We start from the raw sequence: 21,033 nt of genomic DNA on the forward strand, positions 1-21,033 counted from the left end.
ACACATGATAGGATTAGATACAGTGGCTCAGAAGGCAGTATCACACATGATAGGATTAGATACACAGCTCAGCAGACAGTATCACACATGATAGGATTAGATACAGTGGCCCAGCAGACAGTATCACACATGATAGGATTAGATACAGTGGCTCAGCAGACAGTACCACACATGATAGGATTAGATACAGTGGCTCAGCAGACAGTACCACACATGATAGGATTAGATACAGTGGCTCAGCAGACAGTATCACACATGATAGGATTAGATACAGTGGCTCAGCAGACAGTACCACACATTATAGGATTAGATACAGTGGCTCAGCAGACAGTATCACACATGATAGGATTAGATACAGTGGCTCAGCAGACAGTATCACACATGATCGGATTAGATATAGGGCCCAGCACAGTATCATACATGATTGGATTAGATACACAGCTCAGCAGACTGTATCACACATGATAGGATTAGATACAGGGCCCAGCTCGCTGACATTGCGGCTCCAGCGCTGGACCCAGGAAAGGTAAGAATAATAATTTTGCTTCTTTATGTGTTACTGATTATTTTTGTGTGTTTGTGTTTTTTTTACAGGTTCGGTTGTTGGACTTCGGATACGAGGACTTCAATGACGGCGTTTTTTTTATTCTCAATAAAATGGTTAATGAGGGTTGTGTTTTTATTTCAATAAAAAAAATTTCTATGTGCTTGTATCTTTTTAAACTTTATTATCACCGCCTTAGTAATGGCCGCTGGCTGATTGACAACCTCCATTACTAAGGCGAGGCTTAATGTTAGCCGGTGCAGAGTCTACACTAACCCCCATTATTACCCCGGTACCCACCGCCACCAGGGGTACTGGGAAGAGCCGGGTACAAACCAGTACCCGACCAGCTGTAGTGACGGGCAGGCACCGGGGTGGCCGCAGGCTGGTAGTATTAGGCTGGGGAAGGCCAAAAACAGTGGCCCTTCCCACCCTTGTAATGCTGCCTGCTGCTGCTGTGTTGTATCTGGCTGGTTATGAAAATTGGGGGGGACCCGACATCGTTCTTTCCAATTATTTTTTAAATGACGTGGCGTCCCCCCCATTTTCATAACCAGCCAGATACAATAAAGCAGCAGCAGCCTAGCATCACCAGGGTAGGAAGGGCCACTGTATCTGGCCTTTCCCCTCCTGATAATACCAGCCTGCGGCCACCCCAGTGGCCGACCATCACTACAGATGGTCAGGTACTGGATCGTACCCGGCTCTTCCCAGCACCCCTGGTGGCGGTGGGTACCGGGGTAATAAAGGGGGTTAGTGTTAGCCTCTGCACCGGCTAACACTAAGCCCTGCCTTAGCAATGGATGCTGTCAATCAGCCGGCGGCCATTACTAAGGCGGTAGTAATATAGTTTAAAAAAAACCACAAAGACATAGAAAAAATATTTTATTGAAATAAAAAAAAAAAACACAACCCTCATTAACCATTTTATTAATAAAAAAAAAAGCTGTCATCGAAGTAGTCCTGGAATCCGCCGTAGTCCAACGACCGAACCTGTAAGAAAACACACAAAAAATGATTAGTAACACATGTGTTAGGGTATGTGCACACACACTAATTACGTCCGGAATTGACGGACGTATTTCGGCCGCAAGTACCGGACCGAACACACTGCAGGGAGCCGGGCTCCTAGCATCATAGTTATGTACGACGCTAGGAGTCCCTGCCTCGCTGCCGGACAACTGTCCGGTACTGAAAACATGATTACAGTACAGGACAGTTGTCCCACAGCGAGGCAGGGACTCCTAGCGTCGTACATAAGTACGACGCTAGGAGCCCGGCTCCCTGCAGTGTGTTCGGTCCGGTACTTGCGGCCGAAATACATCCGTCACTTACGGACGTAATTAGTGTCTGTGCACATACCCTAAGGCTTAGATACAGGGCCCATGTGTGATACTGTCTGTGGGACCCTGTATCTAAGCCTACCACAAGGTAGGCTTAGATACAGGGTCCAGCAGACAGTAATCTTATACAGTATAAGATTACTGTGTGCTGGGGCCCTGTATCTAAACCTACAGTGTGGTAGGCTTAGATACAGGGCCCAGCAGACAGGATCACGCATGGGCCATGTATCTAAGCCTACCATGTGATTGGCTTAGATACAGGGCCCAGCAGACAGCATCACACAATCTGTGATCCTGTCTCATGGGCCCCCTAAGCCTGCTACATCGTAGGCTTAGGGGTTGTGCAGTCCCTAAACATTGATGGCCTATCCTCAGGATAGGCCATCAATAGCTGATGTGTCGCCCGGGACCCGCAAATCAGCTGTTTTGAAGGGGCCGCAGCACTCGTACGAGAGCTGCTTCCCCTTCATTTCACTACTCGCCCACACTGTGAATCGCCGAAACCGATTCACAGTGTGACCGGAATGAAGTGACAGGAATGAAGGGGAGCAGCTCTCGTACGAGTGCTGCGGCCCCTTCAAAACAGCTGATTGGCGGGTCCCAGGAGTCGGACCCCGCCAGTCAGGGCTATCTTACCTTCCTCTTCGGCCGCGGCGGGAGTTCTGTAGTCTCGATGCTGTGCGCGGCGGCATAGCGCTGTGACGTCATGCGCTGCGCACAGCGCCTGACGTCAGGACCTCCGCTGCGATCCGGAACCAGGAAGGTAAGTAAAGTATGTTACTATAGTAACAGGGGCCCGCGGCCCGAGTTACTATAGTAACTTTTTATTGATGTGGTGCGGGGGGCCGTGGGCCCCCCTGGCTTCGGGGCCCGGTCGCAATTGCGACCGCTGCGACCCCTATAGCTACGCCAGTGGTCCACGGGCCTCTGTCTCAGTCCTCAGCATCGCGCAGCTGAGAACTGAGTCGGCCAGCAGAGGAACGGGCCCCCTTCCCACGCGGGGCCCTTGTGCAGCTGCACCGGCTGCACATGCGGTATGTCCGCCCCTGTCTACAAGGAAGAATAGTCTCACCTGTCAGTGTAGCAGCAGCTAGTAGCACATGCACCATGTGACCTCCATGCTCCGCTTTTTCCCACGTGATAACAGAAGTTGAATGCGTAATGACGTAATTACGTAACCCTAACAAGTTTGACCTTCTTCCCAGAATTCCAGGCGTGGTCTCGACCAAAGCTGCGTTCCACTTAGAGACCGGGCTGTGTTGAACATATCCTGTGTTTCTTGGTGCTGAAGCGAGCTAGTATTATAACCTCTATGGAAGTGTTACATATGGATAGAAAGTCACCAGAGTTCTAGTGATTAGAGCAAACCAACGGTGTTGTTGATGTTGGTATTACCCGGAAATGACGTCATGTCCGCTCTGTGGGCGGCGCTTTCTTTTTACACTTCCATCTTGCTGGGTGGCTGTGGTTCAGGCCCCGGGTTCCTCTGTTACCATCTACTGAACCGCCACTGGATAAAGACCGAGCCAGAGACCGCACCAGCCTAGCAGTACAGTACTAGAGGGACAACATGGTGAGTACTCCGCTGCGTGTACAGCATAATACAGCTGTGGTCACTACACGTGCCCGGCCTTGCCATGGCTGATACCCATTAGCTGGCAGTCTATATGTCTTATGGAAATAGGTTGTCTTTACGAGACGGCCCTCCGTTATATAGTGATAAGGTCTGATGTTTTTTCCCCTTTTACTTTGTGCTTTAATTACTCAGAATTTTTAAGATCTTTGCTTTCTGTCTGTGAATAGGTACCTTCTTGTGTATATTCAAAGACTGGAAAATTTCCACAGATCTAAAGCTGCGTTGGAGGCTCTGATAGGCGCCCGCGTCACAAATCTGGACCAAAATGGTGGAAAAAAATAGCACAGTATGGGCTATTTTTTTCCAGTGAAATGGCGAACACCAGAACGGAAACCTGGCAGTACCCATTAAAGTCTGTGGGTTCTGTTGGGGTGCCATTGGTGTCTGTCATACCACGGATCCGTCAGTGCTGTTGTTTTCATTGTTCTGCTCCTATGACGGAGCAGAATGTGGATATCAACACAGATTTAAACAGCTCAGGTCTAACATCTGAAAGTTTGCTACTATGTATTCAGTCTAGGAAAGCATTTAGGCCTTATTCAAACGGCCGTTCTTTTAACTGCGTCACACGGCCGTTTTCATAGCAATAATGTTCTACGGGTGTATTCACACGGCCGTTTTTTAACGGCCTGTGAATAATGGCTGTCAAAAAATAGGACGTCCTATTTTTGGCCGTTTTAACGGCCCCCATAGAAGTCAATGGATCCGTTTTTAACGGCTGTGAATACATGTAACAACCGTTAAAAACTGATCTGTGACATGGGGATTGGCAAGGGAACTACTAGTTCTCTTGCTGGCTATCGGCGGCTCGATGACACACACCGTGGCAGCGGCCGACTTCTCCTGGTCGCTAGTCTCGCGGGTTCTGCGAAGGTGGAACGATGATGTCATCGCCTTCGCAGATCATATGAGACTAGCGACCAGAACAGGAGAAGTTGGCGGTAAATCGGTGAATGTCATCGCGTCGCCGCAGATACCGTGAAGACGAGAGGCCTTACCTGAAGAAGACCGCGCTGCATCGGTGAGTATGTAGGGCATTAATGTCGGGCTGTGTGAATGGTAACAGCAAGTTGCCATTTTATTCATACATTTTTAAGAGGAATAACAGAGGAACGGCACAGTGTATAAGAAAAGGTGCTCCGGCATTGTTGTTTTATGGGGGATATATACAATAGAAGTTAAAACAGACCCGTCAGGAGATAAGAGGTCCTTTATAATGCCAAAATTGGCTTGATCATTAAGGGGTTAATGTTGTGCTTATTGTCTTAGTTGTTTGCAGTTCGTACTTGTTACTGATTCACTTGATTTTCTTTTGTATACTTATAGCCTCAGAACGACCACATTGAATTACATCGTAAGCGGTACGGTTATCGCTTGGATTACCATGAGAAGAAGAGGAAGAAGGAGAGCCGAGCGGCTCACGAGCGATCACAGAAAGCTAAGAAACTTATTGGTCTGAAAGCCAAACTGTACCACAAGCAGCGCCATGCCGAGAAGATCCAGATGAAGAAGACGTAAGTGGCTCTGACTTTCCTAAGGCTCGAGGACAAGACTTCATAAAGTTTTATTTCTTTGGTCAATTCATGGAACACAGCAAAAGTACATGAGGCAATATTTCATCCAGCCCAAGGCTCTGTGGCTTATACATGGCCTTCATGTCGTTTTGATATGTTCTTTGATTTCATCACGCAAATTAACTTCATGTCAATTTGTTGTGGTACCTTGGCGCTTGTCTGGTGAGTTGTCACAAGGTGGAGATTGTGGTGGTGCCTTCAACACCATTGCAGATGCCATATTTCCGTAAAGTGTGTAGATTCCAAAACATGGACCTGACCATTGGGTCTGTGGCTAAAAACATACATTTCATATGGCCGCCTTAGCTAAGGTTGACAGAATTTTATTATTAAACCCTGGCTCTGTGAAGGGGGAGCTCCTTTACCAGCAGCGTGGCGCTCCTTTACCAGCAGCGTGGCGCTCCTTTACCAGCAGCGTGGCGCTCCTTTACCAGCAGCGTGGCGCTCCTTTACCAGCAGCGTGGCGCTCCTTTACCAGCAGCGTGGCGCTCCGTACATTATAAAAATCTATTCTTCTTTATGCATAATGAAAACAATAGGTACACTTTGTGATGCAGGTTGAACATGCATTGCTTTATATTTTTCCTTTAACTGTTTCACTGTTAAGGGTGTATGTAATACGTTACGACTTTAAATTCATGCCGCAGCTATGATATTGCTTAAAGCGCCAAATCTTCGCTTATAAATGATACCAGGCTCGAAGCTGCTGGTACGGGGGAAGCTGTGACAGCAGGAAGAAAGAACACCGCCTGATGTGGTCATCCCTCTCTTCCAATGACCCCATGGGGGGTACAGAAACTTTATTTCCTTTGTATCAACCATGTCGCCAATCGGAGAGGATATACGGTTTTTTTCTTACTAAGATGAGCAGTGACACATCTAATCACCCCCTTTGCCTATTTAGACCATTTGTCAACTTCGTTATTTGGATGTTTACGGCATCTGGATTGCTGATCTTTTTATTTTTAGTCTATTCTGGCATGTATGAATTCTTCACACCCTGACTTTTTATTTTTAGGAGATGTTGTGCAGACTTTTAGCCACAGACATGACTTTTTATCCTTTTCTTACAAAACCTTACACTTTGATGCAAAATTGCATGAAGGCGCCCATGAGTCTAAAGTGCTGGGTGGCATTTTTACAATGTGTAAAGCGTCTACTTTCATCTTCTATATATTATCGAAAGTTTGTTTGAAGCCTGATTTTTCATTGGGCTAAAATCAGGGAATAGGCTCCGCCCCCTATTGATGACGTGACAGCCGATAATTGGCTGCAACGTACATCATTCCTCGCTGAATTGCCTAACACAGCAGCACTGCGATGTTGGCCACAGCGGGTTTACACAGAGGCAGGACAGTTGTCCTGTCTCGTATAATTGAGGGGCTAAAATGCATGGAGAAGCAATGAGTAAGTAAAAGAAGTTCACACGTAACGTTGTCTTGGTGACGTGTCCCTCTTGACATCCAGTCCGACTTCCCCGGATGACGCGGCAGTCCATGTGACCGCTGCAGCCTGTGATATGCGGGTCGTGCTCCCATATAAAGTCCTATAGACATGTCCTATCTTTTGCGGAGCCTTTCTACGGCAGGAAGGTGTCCATGGGCAATAGAAGTGAATGGGTCTGTAATTACGGACTAATTATACGGTCGTTTGCATGGGGCCTTACAACACGTAATTGGGTATTTTAAATAGTGCGGTTTTACTCTATCTATACTGTAAGTCAACCTCCCGAGCAACGCCGGGTATAAAAACTAGTAAAATATAAGGACAAGACTTTTATTCATGTTTTGTGTGTTTATCAAAGTGTGAAAATTGTCGCGGCAGCGAAATGGTTGTCAGATCTTTCAGTAATTTCTCTTATGTGTCTAATTACAAGTGGTCGCCGGTTACTCACCGGCCGCTAAGGCCATATAGAGCCATACGATGCATTATCCCGAGGACTTGGTGCTTCTGTTTATAGTAGTATAATGAAAAAGATTAGCCCATAGTTTTACATGTCTCTTTCCTATCATCTAGTATTAAAATGCATGAAAAGAGGAACACCAAGCAGAAGAATGACGAGAAGACACCGGAAGGAGCTGTTCCAGCTTATCTGCTGGACAGAGAAGGACAAAGCAGAGCCAAAGTTCTCTCCAATATGATCAAGCAAAAGCGGAAAGAGAAAGCCGTAAGTGATCATTTAGTGCAATGACTAGTTGAGTCTCATGTCTGTGTTTATGTATCTTTTATACAATACTACATTATTTGCTTTAGGGTAAATGGGAGGTTCCGCTCCCCAAAGTCCGTGCGCAAGGAGAAACCGAAGTGCTTAAAGTGATCCGCACAGGAAAGAGGAAGAAGAAGGCCTGGAAGAGGATGGTCACCAAAGTCTGCTTTGTTGGAGATGGATTCACACGAAAACCTCCTAAATATGAAAGATTCATTAGACCGATGGTAAGGTTATACCAACAGTGACAGGGTGAAGAGTCATGAAATGAAGGAGATGGTTGGGAGAGCTTGTGTAGATGGTCACACCTTTTGAGAAATTTTGCAATAATTGACATATAATACTTTTACTGTACATGAGCTCTGTAAAAGTCACCTCACAGGCCCTATATTCTTCTACATAGGGGATAGTATTCAAGTAGTTATATTCTTGTACATAGGGGCAGTATTATAGTAGTTATATTCTTGTACATAGGGGCAGTATTATAGTAGTTAATTTCTTGTACATAGGGGGCAGTATTATAGTAGTTATATTCTTCTACATAGGGGATAGTATTCAAGTAGTTATATTCTTGTACATAGGGGGCAGTATTATAGTAGTTATATTCTTGTACATAGGGGGCAGTATTATAGTAGTTATATTCTTCTACATAGGGGCAGTATTATAGTAGTTATAGTCTTGTACATAGGGGGCAGTATTATAGTAGTTATAGTCTTGTACATAGGGGGCAGTATTATAGTAGTTATATTCTTGTACATAGGGGCAGTATTATAGTAGTTAATTTCTTGTACATAGGGGATAGTATTCAAGTAGTTATATACTTGTACATAGGAGGCAGTATTATAGTAGTTATATTCTTGTACATAGGGGGCAGTATTATAGTAGTTATATTCTTCTACATAGGGGCAGTATTATAGTAGTTATAGTCTTGTACATAGGGGGCAGTATTATAGTAGTTATAGTCTTGTACATAGGGGGCAGTATTATAGTAGTTATAGTCTTGTAAATAGGGGGCAGTATTATAGTAGTTATAGTCTTGTGTATTTATAACCACTATAATACTGCCCCCTATGTACAAGAATATAATTACTATAGTCAGGGCTCTAGATGGTGTCGATAATGGTTCTCTCTGATTGGTCTGTCCATCTGCCGGCTGCGCCTAGGTAATTTTATTCTAGTGAATTGCTTTCATATACTTACATTTTTTTTTCCCCAGAATGAACAGCTCCTGACTGGTGGTTTATCAGATATTCTGGATTGTTGGACAGTCATAGAAATGTATGAATATTTCCTATAAAGCACATGCTACAGATTTTGTGTTAGTTGCAGAAACCACTTTATTCCGGTGAATGGAACCGATTTTCAGTCGCAGATGTTTCTGCAGCAAAATCTGCATCATGTGCTTAGGGTAGAGAATCTACACTGCAGGAAGACATCCCAAAATAAAATGCTAACATGAAATATGCTGTAGTCACTTTATTGTGATCATAAGTTTCCTTTAGTCTTCTGCGATTTCAGATTGCCGGAAACCAGCAACAGACTGTCAGGTGCTGGATTAGGACTTTATATTGCAGTGTTATTGCTCTAGGTTTGACACCTCAGACGGTAATTCTAATTTTGTGTTCTCTGCTTTTCAGGGTTTACGATTTAAAAAGGCACACGTGACTCATCCAGAACTGAAAGCCACATTCTGCTTGCCTATCCTGGGTGTAAAGAAGAACCCATCATCACCACTTTACACCACTTTAGGTGTCATCACGAAGGGAACCGTCATTGAGGTCAACGTCAGCGAACTTGGTCTCGTCACGCAAGGAGGCAAAGTTATATGGGGTAAGGTTTCAAATCCCTTAACTACACTGAATGTGACATGACTGTTTATATAACAATTGAACTAAAATAAGGGTTTCATTTTTATTTATTTTTTTCCTTTAGGAAAATTTGCACAAGTCACAAATAATCCTGAAAATGATGGCTGCATCAACGCAGTTTTGCTGGTATAACGTTCGCTTTGGTTGAACATGAACTGGATTCTGCTATAAATAACAAGGCCCATATTGGGAGATCACCTTCTGCTGAATTTAATAATAAAGTTTTTGTGTTAACAAGCATGTATTAGTGTACTTTTATTCTTTTGTTTCGTTTTAGACTCCAAGTACAGTTAAAAACATGGGCAGCTTAAACTAAATGTACCCGGCCACTGCAGGGGCTATGTCTGTCCAGACATGGCTTCCCCTGATCATAATCACTGATCACCGGGGGGGTTAGATAAGCCAGACCCACAACCCCCGTGGCCAGCTTTTATTTGGAAAGCAGTTGATGTTATGAGACAACTCTTTAAAGAGGCTCTGTCACCAGATTTTGCAACCCCTATCTGCTATTGCAGCAGATAGGCGCTGCAATGTAGATTACAGTAACGTTATTTTTAAAAAAAACTAGCATTTTTGGCCAAGTTATGGCCATTTTTGTATTTATGCAAATGAGGCTTGCAAAAGTACAACTGGGCGTGTTGAAAAGTAAAAGTACAACTGGGCGTGTATTATGTGCGTACATCGGGGCGTTTTTACTACTTTTACTAGCTGGGCGTTCTGATGAGAAGTATCATCCACTTCTCTTCAGAACGCCCAGCTTCTGGCAGTGCAGACACACAGCGTGTTCGAGAGATCACGCTGTGACGTCACCTCCCCAGGTCCTGCATCGTGTCAGACGAGCCGCCACCAGAGGCTACAGATGATTCTGCAGCAGCATCGGCGTTTGCAGGTAAGTAGCTACATCGACTTACCTGCAAACGCTGATGCTGCTGCAGAATCAACTGTAGCCTCTGGTGCCGATGTGGCCGACACGATGCAGGACCTGTGAGTAACGTCACAGCGTGATCTCACGAACACGCTGTGTGTCTGCACTGCCAGAAGCTGGGCATTGTGAAGAGAAGTGGATGATACTTCTCATCAGAACGCCCAGCTAGTAAAAGTAGTAAACACGCCCCGATGTACGCACATAATACACGCCCAGTTGTACTTTTACTTTTCAACACGCCCAGTTGTACTTTTGCAAGCCTCATTTGCATAAATACAAAAATGGTCATAACTTGGCCAAAAATGCTCGTTTTTTAAAAATAAAAACGTTACTGTAATCTACATTGCAGCGCCGATCTGCTGCAATAGCAGATAGGGGCTGCAAAATCTGGTGACAGAGCCTCTTTAAGTATGAGGGCTTGTATGTATGTGTCAGAAAACGAATTGCTACACCTGCTAACAGCCGCAGAGCATTGGCTTATGGGGGATTTGGTAACTGCTGTAACAGAGTATTATAACCCTAAGGCCTCATGCACACGGCAGTGCCCGTAATCAAAGTATGGGAGCACGGCCCGTAAAACTCAAAAGATAGAACATGTTCTACCCTTTGCGGTACAGATCTACTACACGGACACCTATCAGTAGTGCTACGGGAAGGTGTCCGTGGCCAATACAACCAAACAGTTTTTTTTTTTTAGTTTTTTTTACGGTTCATTTTGTGTTTTAAAAAATAAATAAAGTGGGTCCAGTTTATGAAGACTTTTTCTATTTTTTTTTTTTGTCCAGAGTTTCACTTTAACCCCTTCCTGTCGTAAACAACTTTCAGATATTCATTTTCGTTTTTTCCTTCCCACATTCCAGAAGCCATAACGTCTTTTATTTTTCCGTCAATATAGTACTATGAGGGCTTGATTTTTGCGGGACGAGTTGTAGATTTTCGTAGCACCATTTATTTTGCCATATAATGTACTAGGAAACGGGAAAAAAATTATTTGTGGGGTAGAAAACGAAAAAAACAGCGATTCCTCCATGGTTTTTTGCACACTGTTTTTATGGAATTTACTGTGCAATTAAAACAACATGTTAACTTTATTCTGTGGGTCAATACGATTACGGCGATACCAAATATATATAGTTTTTTCTATGTTTTACTACTTGTAAAAAGCGAAGTGTAAAAAAGAAAATGTATTTTGCGACGCCAAATTCCGAGAGCCACAACTTTTTTTATTTTTCTGTCGATTAAGCGGTATGAGGGCTTATTTTTTGCGGCATAAGTTGTAGTTTTTGATAATACAATTTTGGTGTAAATCCAACGGTTTGATCACTTTTTATTTCATTCTTTTGTGGGAGATGAGGTGAGCAAAAAAAATAGACATTCTGGCGTTTACAATTTTATTTTTATTTTTTTTTTTATTTTTTTACGGCGTTCACCGTGCGGGTTAAATAACAATACATTGTAATAGTTCAGACTTTTACGGACGCGGCGATACCAATTATGTTTACTTTTTTTTTTGCTATGCTCTAGGTGGAAAATGGGAAAAGGAGGGGTTTTTTGAACTTTTAATTTTTTTTTTAAATTTTTTTTTTTTACACCAAAAAATACTTTCTTTTTACTTTTTTTTTATTAGTCCCCCTAGGGGACTTCAACCAGCGATCGTTAGATCGCTTGCACGATATACTGCAATACTAATGTATTGCAGTATATCGGGATTCTGACAGGCTTCTATCAAGCCCTGCCGGAGGCAAGGCTTAAGAGGTGTACAAAGATGGCGGACCTGGGGGCGTTCATTAAGCCCCCAGGCAGCCATAGCAACCATCACCCCCCCCCCCCCCCCGCGATTGCGTTGTGGGGGGCGCGATGAGCTGTTAGAGGGGGCGCCCCCCTCTTTCTGACTATTTAAATGCTGCGGTCAGTATTGACCGCGGCATTTAACGAGTTAAACTAGCGGGATCGAGCGCGATGCCGCTAGTTACTCAAGTGTCGGCTGTAACATACAGCCGACAGTCATCGTATGGAGCGAGCTCACTGTGAGCCCACTCCATACCTCCCCCTACCCGACTTTGGCGTATGGATATGTCAAATGTCGGGAAGGGGTTAAAGAATAAGATTACCTGTTTTAGTAAATCGGTCTCTGAGCTGCATGCAATAATGAACAGATATTAACCATGCAGTTATCAGCGCTGCTTGTTAATACTTACTTTTCAGTAGCCATACGAATTCTGCAATAGGCTGCTGTCCAGTACAATTCGGCCTCCTTGTTTTAGCTGCTGAAGGAGGATACTTTTGTTCCTACAACTGTTGGAATCTGGACAATTTAAGACAAAGATTTTCAAAAATCATCCTATTTGGGTCTTGCAATGTAAGGTTTGAAAATACTCCAAAAAGTTGCAAGGTGCCATTAATTCGTTTTGTCTTCTCCTGTGTGGGACAATTGTTCCCTATACTCACTTAGCTCCTTGGCTTCTGGTAATATATGGTGTAAAAACTGTAAAAGATTTATTTTTTAACCTTAAATCTTTCGAAAAACTTCAGATAGAGTTTCGGCTCTTTAAAGTTTTATTGTTTAGATACTTACAGGTCAAGTCCACCGGTTGTGATATTATTTATCCCAAGAGACTTAACCCCTTCCCGACCACCCCACGTAGATTATCAGGCTGCAGCACTGGTCCTTGTGCCTGCAGCCCGTTAATTTACGTGTGCTCCTAACAGAACACACAGGCGCTCCCCGCAGCCCAGGATCTCCCAGTACGGTCTGCTACTAGCAGCCTTAGTACTGGGGGAAAACATGGGGTCGGATCACAGTGGTGATCCGAACCGATTAACCCCTTAAATGCGGCAGTCAATAGCGACTGCTGCATTTAAGTTGTTACAACAACATTGGCACCCTGCTACTGGTTTGCAGGGGTCCGATTGTTGCTATGGCAACCAGAAGCCTAACAAAGGCTTCCGGTCTGCCATCTATGGAAGGCGAGTAGGTCCCAATGCCCTGTCAGTGTGAAATTGACAGGTATAGTACCCTGCAATACATAAGTATTGCAGGGTATTATAACAACGATCCAACAATTGGATCTTAAAGTCCCTAGTAGGAGTAAAAAAAATAATACAAGTGTAAAAAAAGTAACATTTCAATATAATAAAAATTGCCCTCTTTCCCATTTTATAAAGTCCTTTTATTACTAGAAAAAAATTGCATAATTGGTATCGCCGCATCTGTAACGGCCTGAACAATAAAAATATAATGTAATTTATCCCGCACGGTGACCGACATAAAAGAAACTAATAAAAAAACTATACCAGAATCGTTATTTTTAGTCACTTCATCTCCCAAAAAATTGAATAAATAGGGATAAAAAAGTTGCATGTACTCAAAAATGGTACCAATAAAAACTACAGTTTGTTCTGCAAAAAACAAGCCATAACACAGCTTTCTTGATGGAAAAATAAAAAAGTTGTGGCTCTTAGGGGGACACACAAACTAAATTATTTTAAAACCGTGATTTTATCGTGTAAAACATAGAAAACCTATATACGTATGGTATCGCCGTAATCGCATTGACCCACAGAATTAAATGTCATTTATAGCGCACGATGAACGCCGTAAAAAACGATAGAAGTTTTGATGGCCTAATTCCACTAAATTCAGCAAAAAAACCTATGGGATCAAAATGCTCACTATGCCCCTAGATAAATTATTTTTAGGGCTGTATTTTCCCAAATGGGGTCACTTCTGTGGGATGTCCACTGAGTTGGTCCCGCAGGGGCTTTGCAAATGCGACATGACACCGGAAAACCAATCCAGTAAACTTGAGCTCCAAAAGCCAAATGGCGCTCCTTCCATTGTAAGCCCTGATGTGAGTCCAAACAGCCGTTTCTTACCACATATGGGGTATTGCCGTAATCAGGAGAAATTACTTTACGAATTTTGGTGTGCCTTTTCTGCTTTATTCCTTGTAAAAATGTATAATTTTTAAGTTTTATTGGAAAAAAATGTAGATTTTCATTTTTACGGACGAATTCCACTAAATTCAGCAAAAAAAAACCTGTGTGGTTAAAATGCTCACTATACCCCTTGATAAATTCCTTGAGGTGTGTAGTTTGCCAAATCGTGTCTTTTTGGGGGTGTTTCCACTATTTTGGCCCCACAAAACCTCTTCAAACCTGACATGGTGCTTAAAATATATTCTAATAAAAAGGTGACCCCAAAATCCACTAGGTGGTCCTTTGCTTCTGAAGCCTGTGTTTCAGTTCATTACCGCACTAGGGCCACATGTGGGATATTTCTAAAAACTGCAGAATCTGGACAATAAATATTGAGTTGCATTTTCTGGTAAAACCTTTTGCGTTACAGAAGAAAATGGATTTTCTGACAAAAAAATAAAGAAATTTGTAAATTTCACCTCTACTTTGCTGTAATTCCTGTGAAACACCCAAAGGGTTGAGAAACTTTCTAAATGCTGTTTTGAAAACTTTGAAGGGTACAGTTTTAAAATTGTGTGACTTATGGGGGTTTCTAATATATAAGGCCCTCTAAGCCACTTCAGAACTGAACTGGTCCCCATAAAAATAGGTTTTGGAAATTTTGTTGAAAATGTGAGAAATTGCTGCTAAAGTTCTAAGCCTTGTAACGTCCTAGGGGAAAAAAAGGATGTTCAAAAAACTATGCCAACATAAAGTAGACATATGGGGGATGTTAATTAGTAATTATTTTGTGTGGTATTACTATCTGTTTTACAAGCAGATGCATCTAAATTTAGAAAAATGCAAGTTGTCTCAATTTTGGTGTTTTTCACAAACAAATACTGAACTTATTGATCAAATTTTACCACTAACAAAGTACAGTCATGCGAAAACAATCCTGCGTCCACAAGGCCAAAACAGGCTCAGTCCTGAAGGGGTTAAGATATCGGATTCCAACCTATTGAAATTTGTTTTTGCATGTACAAAATAAAGGGTTCATTATTAAAGTTATATAAGTTGTTTATTTAGGATGTCTTGGCTAGATATCCACAAAGATAAGAACAAAAATGGAGAGAGGATTAAAGCGGACCCTGCTCAAGCATGGGCTAGTTCAAAATCTATTCCAAAATTCTCCCCTTGTTTGGCATATCTTCAATCTTAATAGTTTATTGTCCATCAACTGCGCCTCACTCCTAAATTGTTGGTTAGGATAAATTATAGGCCTAATGCTGATTGTCCAAAATGTTTGAGTGAAAATGCGGGTTGGATTCATCTTTACAGATGTCTAAAACGCTACGGATTCTGGGATCAGGTATCTGAATAGACTGTTTTAAAATGAAATATTTTCTCAAAGTATTGTACACTCTGATTAATACGAGTTTCTGCTGGCGCGGTCTACCTTGGTAAATCATTTTCCAGTCGATAATCCGGCTGATAGGATTTTTTGCTCATTGGATGCTGCTAAAGTGTTCGACAGCATTGAATGGGATTACTTTTGTTTGTTTTTGGAGAAAATGGGATTTCATTTTATCTATTGCCTCCGCCTACTCAATGGAAATCCAAGGGACAGACTTAAAAACACTGCTTACATTGAGCAGGGGAACTTGACAGGGATGTCCCTTGTCGCTTTTATAGGAGATGCCAAGTAAAACCTATATTTAAAGAGGCTCTGTCACCAGATTTTGCAACCCCTATCTGCTATTGCAGCAGATCGGCGCTGCAATGTAGATTACAGTAACGTTTTTATTTTTAAAAAACGAGCATTTTTGGCCAAGTTATGACCATTTTTGTATTTATGCAAATGAGGCTTGCAAAAGTCCAACTGGGCGTGTATTATGTGCGTACATCGGGGCGTTTTTACTACTTTTACTAGCTGGGCGTTCTGACGAGAAGTATCATCCACTTCTCTTCAGAACGCCCAGCTTCTGGCAGTGCAGACACACAGCGTGTTCTTGAGAGATCACGCTGTGACGTCACTCACTTCCTGCCCCAGGTCCTGCATCGTGTCGGACGAGCGAGGACACATCGGCACCAGAGGCTACAGTTGATTCTGCAGCAGCATCGGCGTTTGCAGGTAAGTCGATGTAGCTACTTACCTGCAAACGCTGATGCTGCTGCAGAATCAACTGTAGCCTCTGGTGCCGATGTGGCCGACACGATGCAGGACCTGGGGCAGGAAGTGAGTGACGTCACAGCGTGATCTCTCGAGAACACGGCTGTGTCTGCACTGTCAGAAGCTGGGCATTGTGAAGAGAAATGGATGATACTTCTCGTCAGAACGCCCAGCTAGTAAAAGTAGTAAACACGTCCAGATGTACGCACATAATACACGCCCAGTTGGACTTTTACTTTAAACACGCTCACTTGGACTTTTGCAAGCCTCATTTGCATAAATACAAAAATGGTCATAACTTGGCCAAAAATGCTCGTTTTTTAAAAATAAAAACGTTACTGTAATCTACATTGCAGCGCCTATCTGCTGCAATAGCAGATAGGGGTTGCAAAATCTGGTGACAGAGCCTCTTTAAACCACACTATGTCATTGTATCATCTTGTAAAACATATGTTTGTATGCATGTAATAATTTGTCGGTATATCGCAATAGCTCTTGCATGTTTGTTAGCAACTCATTTCTATGAATGTTAGTAATCCATTTCTATGCACGATGAATTTCCATAAATCTGACAATTGTGCATGGACAATGTAATTTATATCAATATATTTAAAATAAATAAATATTAATAATAAATAAATTTTGTATAAATTGTTTAATACAGCCTTATCTTGTATTTATTTTTACCCAAAGTGTGCTGGTTGGTCCATCAGTTTTTCGTTTTTCTTTTCTGCTATTCCATGCTATACCCGGTAAGGCTGCGGGTGGCAACGCTTGGCGGTACACACTTCTTCAAAAATCAGAAAAATGCTTTGAGGTGGCTAGATCAACATGAGCGTCAATTGCGGGTCTCGGGGGATTAGGATCTCCGAGATGAAGATGATGACTGCTAACCTCAAGATTAATGTTTGACCCATGAACTGTGGGTCTAATGGGACTGGGTCCTGGGTAGTGTGAGTATGGCTACCATACTGGTCTAGTGGTTAAAATGCTGTCATTCTTTACCTGTTCATAGCTGTATGCATGTTTTGTTCCTTTTTATTATATACCCGGATGTATCTGAATCGCTATCCATTTGGCACTTAAATGGTGGTACTGGTATACCACTGGGAGACTGATTATACTGTGGGCTTATCGTTTGCCTGTTACTTTATATTGTTATTATATTTTGGCTGCCCCCTCAGAGGGAGAATAGCCTGCCTTGCAAAATATACAGATAGGAAGGGGTTTGTAGGAAAAATACGTTGTAGCCCTGGTCCCTGATTCCAAGTTTTTAGGGAATCGGTAATGGGACTTATTCTACTTGTTGGAGGGGTTGGGGTGGGGTTTTTGGATGGGATGCTCAAATTCTAGACACTGGGAGGGCAGTGATACTTACCGTTTTGGCCTTTTCTTTTGTGTGTAGAGGTGTGCTTGGGTCCCTGATGATTTTCTATATGGGTCATGGCTGATACAATAAAAGTAATTTCCTGGAATGTGAGGGGCTTAGCAGATGCTAACAAGCGAAAAGCTATATACGATTTTGTGAAGGATGAGCATCCAATGATTGTTTGCTTGCAGGAAACTCATATGACCCCTGATAGACTCTCGCTCCTAGATAGACCAATGGGTGGGACAACAATACACATACTGCATACTCCAGAGGAGTGAGTATTATTTTGAGGGTCTTGCTTCGGATATTGATTCTGAGGGTCGCTATGTGTGTCTGTACGGGAAAATGTTTACATCCCTTTGTATTTTAGTGGCGGTGTATGTTCCTCCGCCATACTTGAGCGATGTTCTTCAGCGCGTTATGCAATTTACTAAGCATGGTCCTCAAGTGCCCTGGTTGTTTGTAGGAGACTTTAATAATACTGTTGATATAGCTTTTGCGTGAGGTAGGCCTGGTGGATTTGTGGCGCATTAAGTATCCCACAGTTAGACAGTTTACGTGTCACTCTGTGACCCATGGGACTCTTTCGCGCATTGATCTGGGTCTGGGTAATTCTCTTATTTTGCTGTTTGTGGAGGAGATGACTTACCTGCCACATGGTTTGTCTGATCATTTCCCGCTTAAAGTGTCTTTTGAAATTTGTTTTTTTAATAAATTCTTTTATTTATCAATTTTACAAACAAACATGTCACGATAAATGTAAAAAATACGCAACCATGTGGTACTTCGGCACGCAGGCCGGTATATGTGGTCCTTCATTGAGGTAGATGTACAGACAGGATATTGTCAAGCAATAATTGGGGCTAATCCCCTGCATCTTGAGCCTGCAGACATGCATCAAGGCCCACAGCGAAACATAACTTAAAAGAAAGTTTGAAAAAGGAAATTAGAAAAAAGGAACGACAGAGGGGGGAAAGGAAGGGACGAGTTCCTTTGTTAAGTGTCATGGCTGAAGAGCACATCAAGAGGCTACAATATTCCTGAATTCCACAGATGACTGAAACCTGACCCAGTGATACCAAGTCTTGATGAACTTGGCGTGAGTACCTCTCATAGATGCAGTGAGATCTTCCATCCCCATGATCTCCTGTATCTTATCGAACCACATGCTGAGCGACGGCGCAGCCGATTGTCTCCACAGTGCTGGTATGCAGGCCCTGGCAGCGCTCACCAGATGGCGGACCACCGAGCGACGATATGAGAACAGCGGAACCTCGCACAGATGGAGCAAGAAGAAGGCCGGTGTGCACGGGAGCGCGAAGTCAGTGAATTTGGAGGTGATACGCCACACTTCTGACCAAAATGCTGTCAGCCGCGGGCACTCCCAGAAGACATGTAGTATCGTTCCCACCTGGTCACCACATCTCCAGCACAGCAGTGAGACCGCCGGAATCATAGCATGTAATCTGGAAGGCACCCTATACCAGCGCGTTAAAATTTTAAAACCCGCTTCCTGATACCTGCTGGCCATGGACGATTTGTGTGTCGGATTGATTTACTGTGTTGTGTGTGACAAAGTGGGGGGCCATTGTATGTGATATATGTATTGATTGCTTGCTTGCTACAAAGTTTGCAAAAGTGACATAATTTGTAACCTTTTTTTTCCTTTGCAGTTTCCTGAGTAGCTGAGTAAGGGGGAGGGCTTAGCTGCTACCAGGTGGTATAAATCAGGCCTCACTACTCTGTAGAGCCTGCTCTGTGGCTTGAATTGCAAGTGGTTTGTATATTAAGTGGAGTTCCAAAAACCGGATTGATTTACTGTGTTGTGTGTGACAAAGTGGGGGGCCATTGTATGTGATATATGTATTGATTGCTTGCTTGCTACAAAGTTTGCAAAAGTGACATAATTTGTAACCTTTTTTTTCCTTTGCAGTTTCCTGAGTAGCTGAGTAAGGGGGAGGGCTTAGCTGCTACCAGGTGGTATAAATCAGGCCTCACTACTCTGTAGAGCCTGCTCTGTGGCTTGAATTGCAAGTGGTTTGTATATTAAGTGGAGTTCCAAAAACCGGATTGATTTACTGTGTTGTGTGTGACAAAGTGGGGGGCCATTGTATGTGATATATGTATTGATTGCTTGCTTGCTACAAAGTTTGCAAAAGTGACATAATTTGTAACCTTTTTTTTCCTTTGCAGTTTCCTGAGTAGCTGAGTAAGGGGGAGGGCTTAGCTGCTACCAGGTGGTATAAATCAGGCCTCACTACTCTGTAGAGCCTGCTCTGTGGCTTGAATTGCAAGTGGTTTGTATATTAAGTGGAGTTCCAAAAACCGGATTGATTTACTGTGTTGTGTGTGACAAAGTGGGGGGCCATTGTATGTGATATATGTATTGATTGCTTGCTTGCTACAAAGTTTGCAAAAGTGACATAATTTGTAACCTTTTTTTTCCTTTGCAGTTTCCTGAGTAGCTGAGTAAGGGGGAGGGCTTAGCTGCTACCAGGTGGTATAAATCAGGCCTCACTACTCTGTAGAGCCTGCTCTGTGGCTTGAATTGCAAGTGGTTTGTATATTAAGTGGAGTTCCAAAAACCGGATTGATTTACTGTGTTGTGTGTGACAAAGTGGGGGGCCATTGTATGTGATATATGTATTGATTGCTTGCTTGCTACAAAGTTTGCAAAAGTGACATAATTTGTAACCTTTTTTTTCCTTTGCAGTTTCCTGAGTAGCTGAGTAAGGGGGAGGGCTTAGCTGCTACCAGGTGGTATAAATCAGGCCTCACTACTCTGTAGAGCCTGCTCTGTGGCTTGAATTGCAAGTGGTTTGTATATTAAGTGGAGTTCCAAAAACCGGATTGATTTACTGTGTTGTGTGTGACAAAGTGGGGGGCCATTGTATGTGATATATGTATTGATTGCTTGCTTGCTACAAAGTTTGCAAAAGTGACATAATTTGTAACCTTTTTTTTCCTTTGCAGTTTCCTGAGTAGCTGAGTAAGGGGGAGGGCTTAGCTGCTACCAGGTGGTATAAATCAGGCCTCACTACTCTGTAGAGCCTGCTCTGTGGCTTGAATTGCAAGTGGTTTGTATATTAAGTGGAGTTCCAAAAACCGGATTGATTTACTGTGTTGTGTGTGACAAAGTGGGGGGCCATTGTATGTGATATATGTATTGATTGCTTGCTTGCTACAAAGTTTGCAAAAGTGACATAATTTGTAACCTTTTTTTTCCTTTGCAGTTTCCTGAGTAGCTGAGTAAGGGGGAGGGCTTAGCTGCTACCAGGTGGTATAAATCAGGCCTCACTACTCTGTAGAGCCTGCTCTGTGGCTTGAATTGCAAGTGGTTTGTATATTAAGTGGAGTTCCAAAAACCGGATTGATTTACTGTGTTGTGTGTGACAAAGTGGGGGGCCATTGTATGTGATATATGTATTGATTGCTTGCTTGCTACAAAGTTTGCAAAAGTGACATAATTTGTAACCTTTTTTTTCCTTTGCAGTT

At 42.9% G+C, this 21,033-nt stretch overlaps 2 protein-coding genes across 3 annotated transcripts in view; one reads left to right on the forward strand and one right to left on the reverse strand.

The window, feature by feature from the left end:
- GFM2 (GTP dependent ribosome recycling factor mitochondrial 2) overlaps window positions 1-3,037 on the reverse strand; it is a 63,260-nt gene extending 60,223 nt beyond the window's left edge. For both annotated transcript variants that reach the window (XM_075838269.1, XM_075838278.1), the window contains exon 1: window positions 2,960-3,037. The gene's annotated coding sequence lies outside the window, so the exon portion shown is untranslated. The remainder of the gene's footprint in view (window positions 1-2,959) is intronic.
- A 277-nt stretch (window positions 3,038-3,314) lies between these two features.
- Window positions 3,315-9,400, forward strand: NSA2 (NSA2 ribosome biogenesis factor). Its single transcript, XM_075854876.1, has 6 exons — window positions 3,315-3,460; window positions 4,850-5,037; window positions 7,114-7,264; window positions 7,351-7,530; window positions 8,941-9,133; window positions 9,236-9,400. Exons 1-6 carry the CDS (start codon window positions 3,458-3,460, stop codon window positions 9,301-9,303), a joined length of 783 nt encoding a protein of 260 aa, XP_075710991.1. The 5' UTR covers window positions 3,315-3,457; the 3' UTR covers window positions 9,304-9,400.
- Window positions 9,401-21,033: the final 11,633 nt, after the last annotated feature.

Source organism: Rhinoderma darwinii, chromosome 1 (genome assembly GCF_050947455.1).
Source record: "Rhinoderma darwinii isolate aRhiDar2 chromosome 1, aRhiDar2.hap1, whole genome shotgun sequence".
NCBI classification, from domain to species: domain Eukaryota; kingdom Metazoa; phylum Chordata; class Amphibia; order Anura; family Rhinodermatidae; genus Rhinoderma; species Rhinoderma darwinii.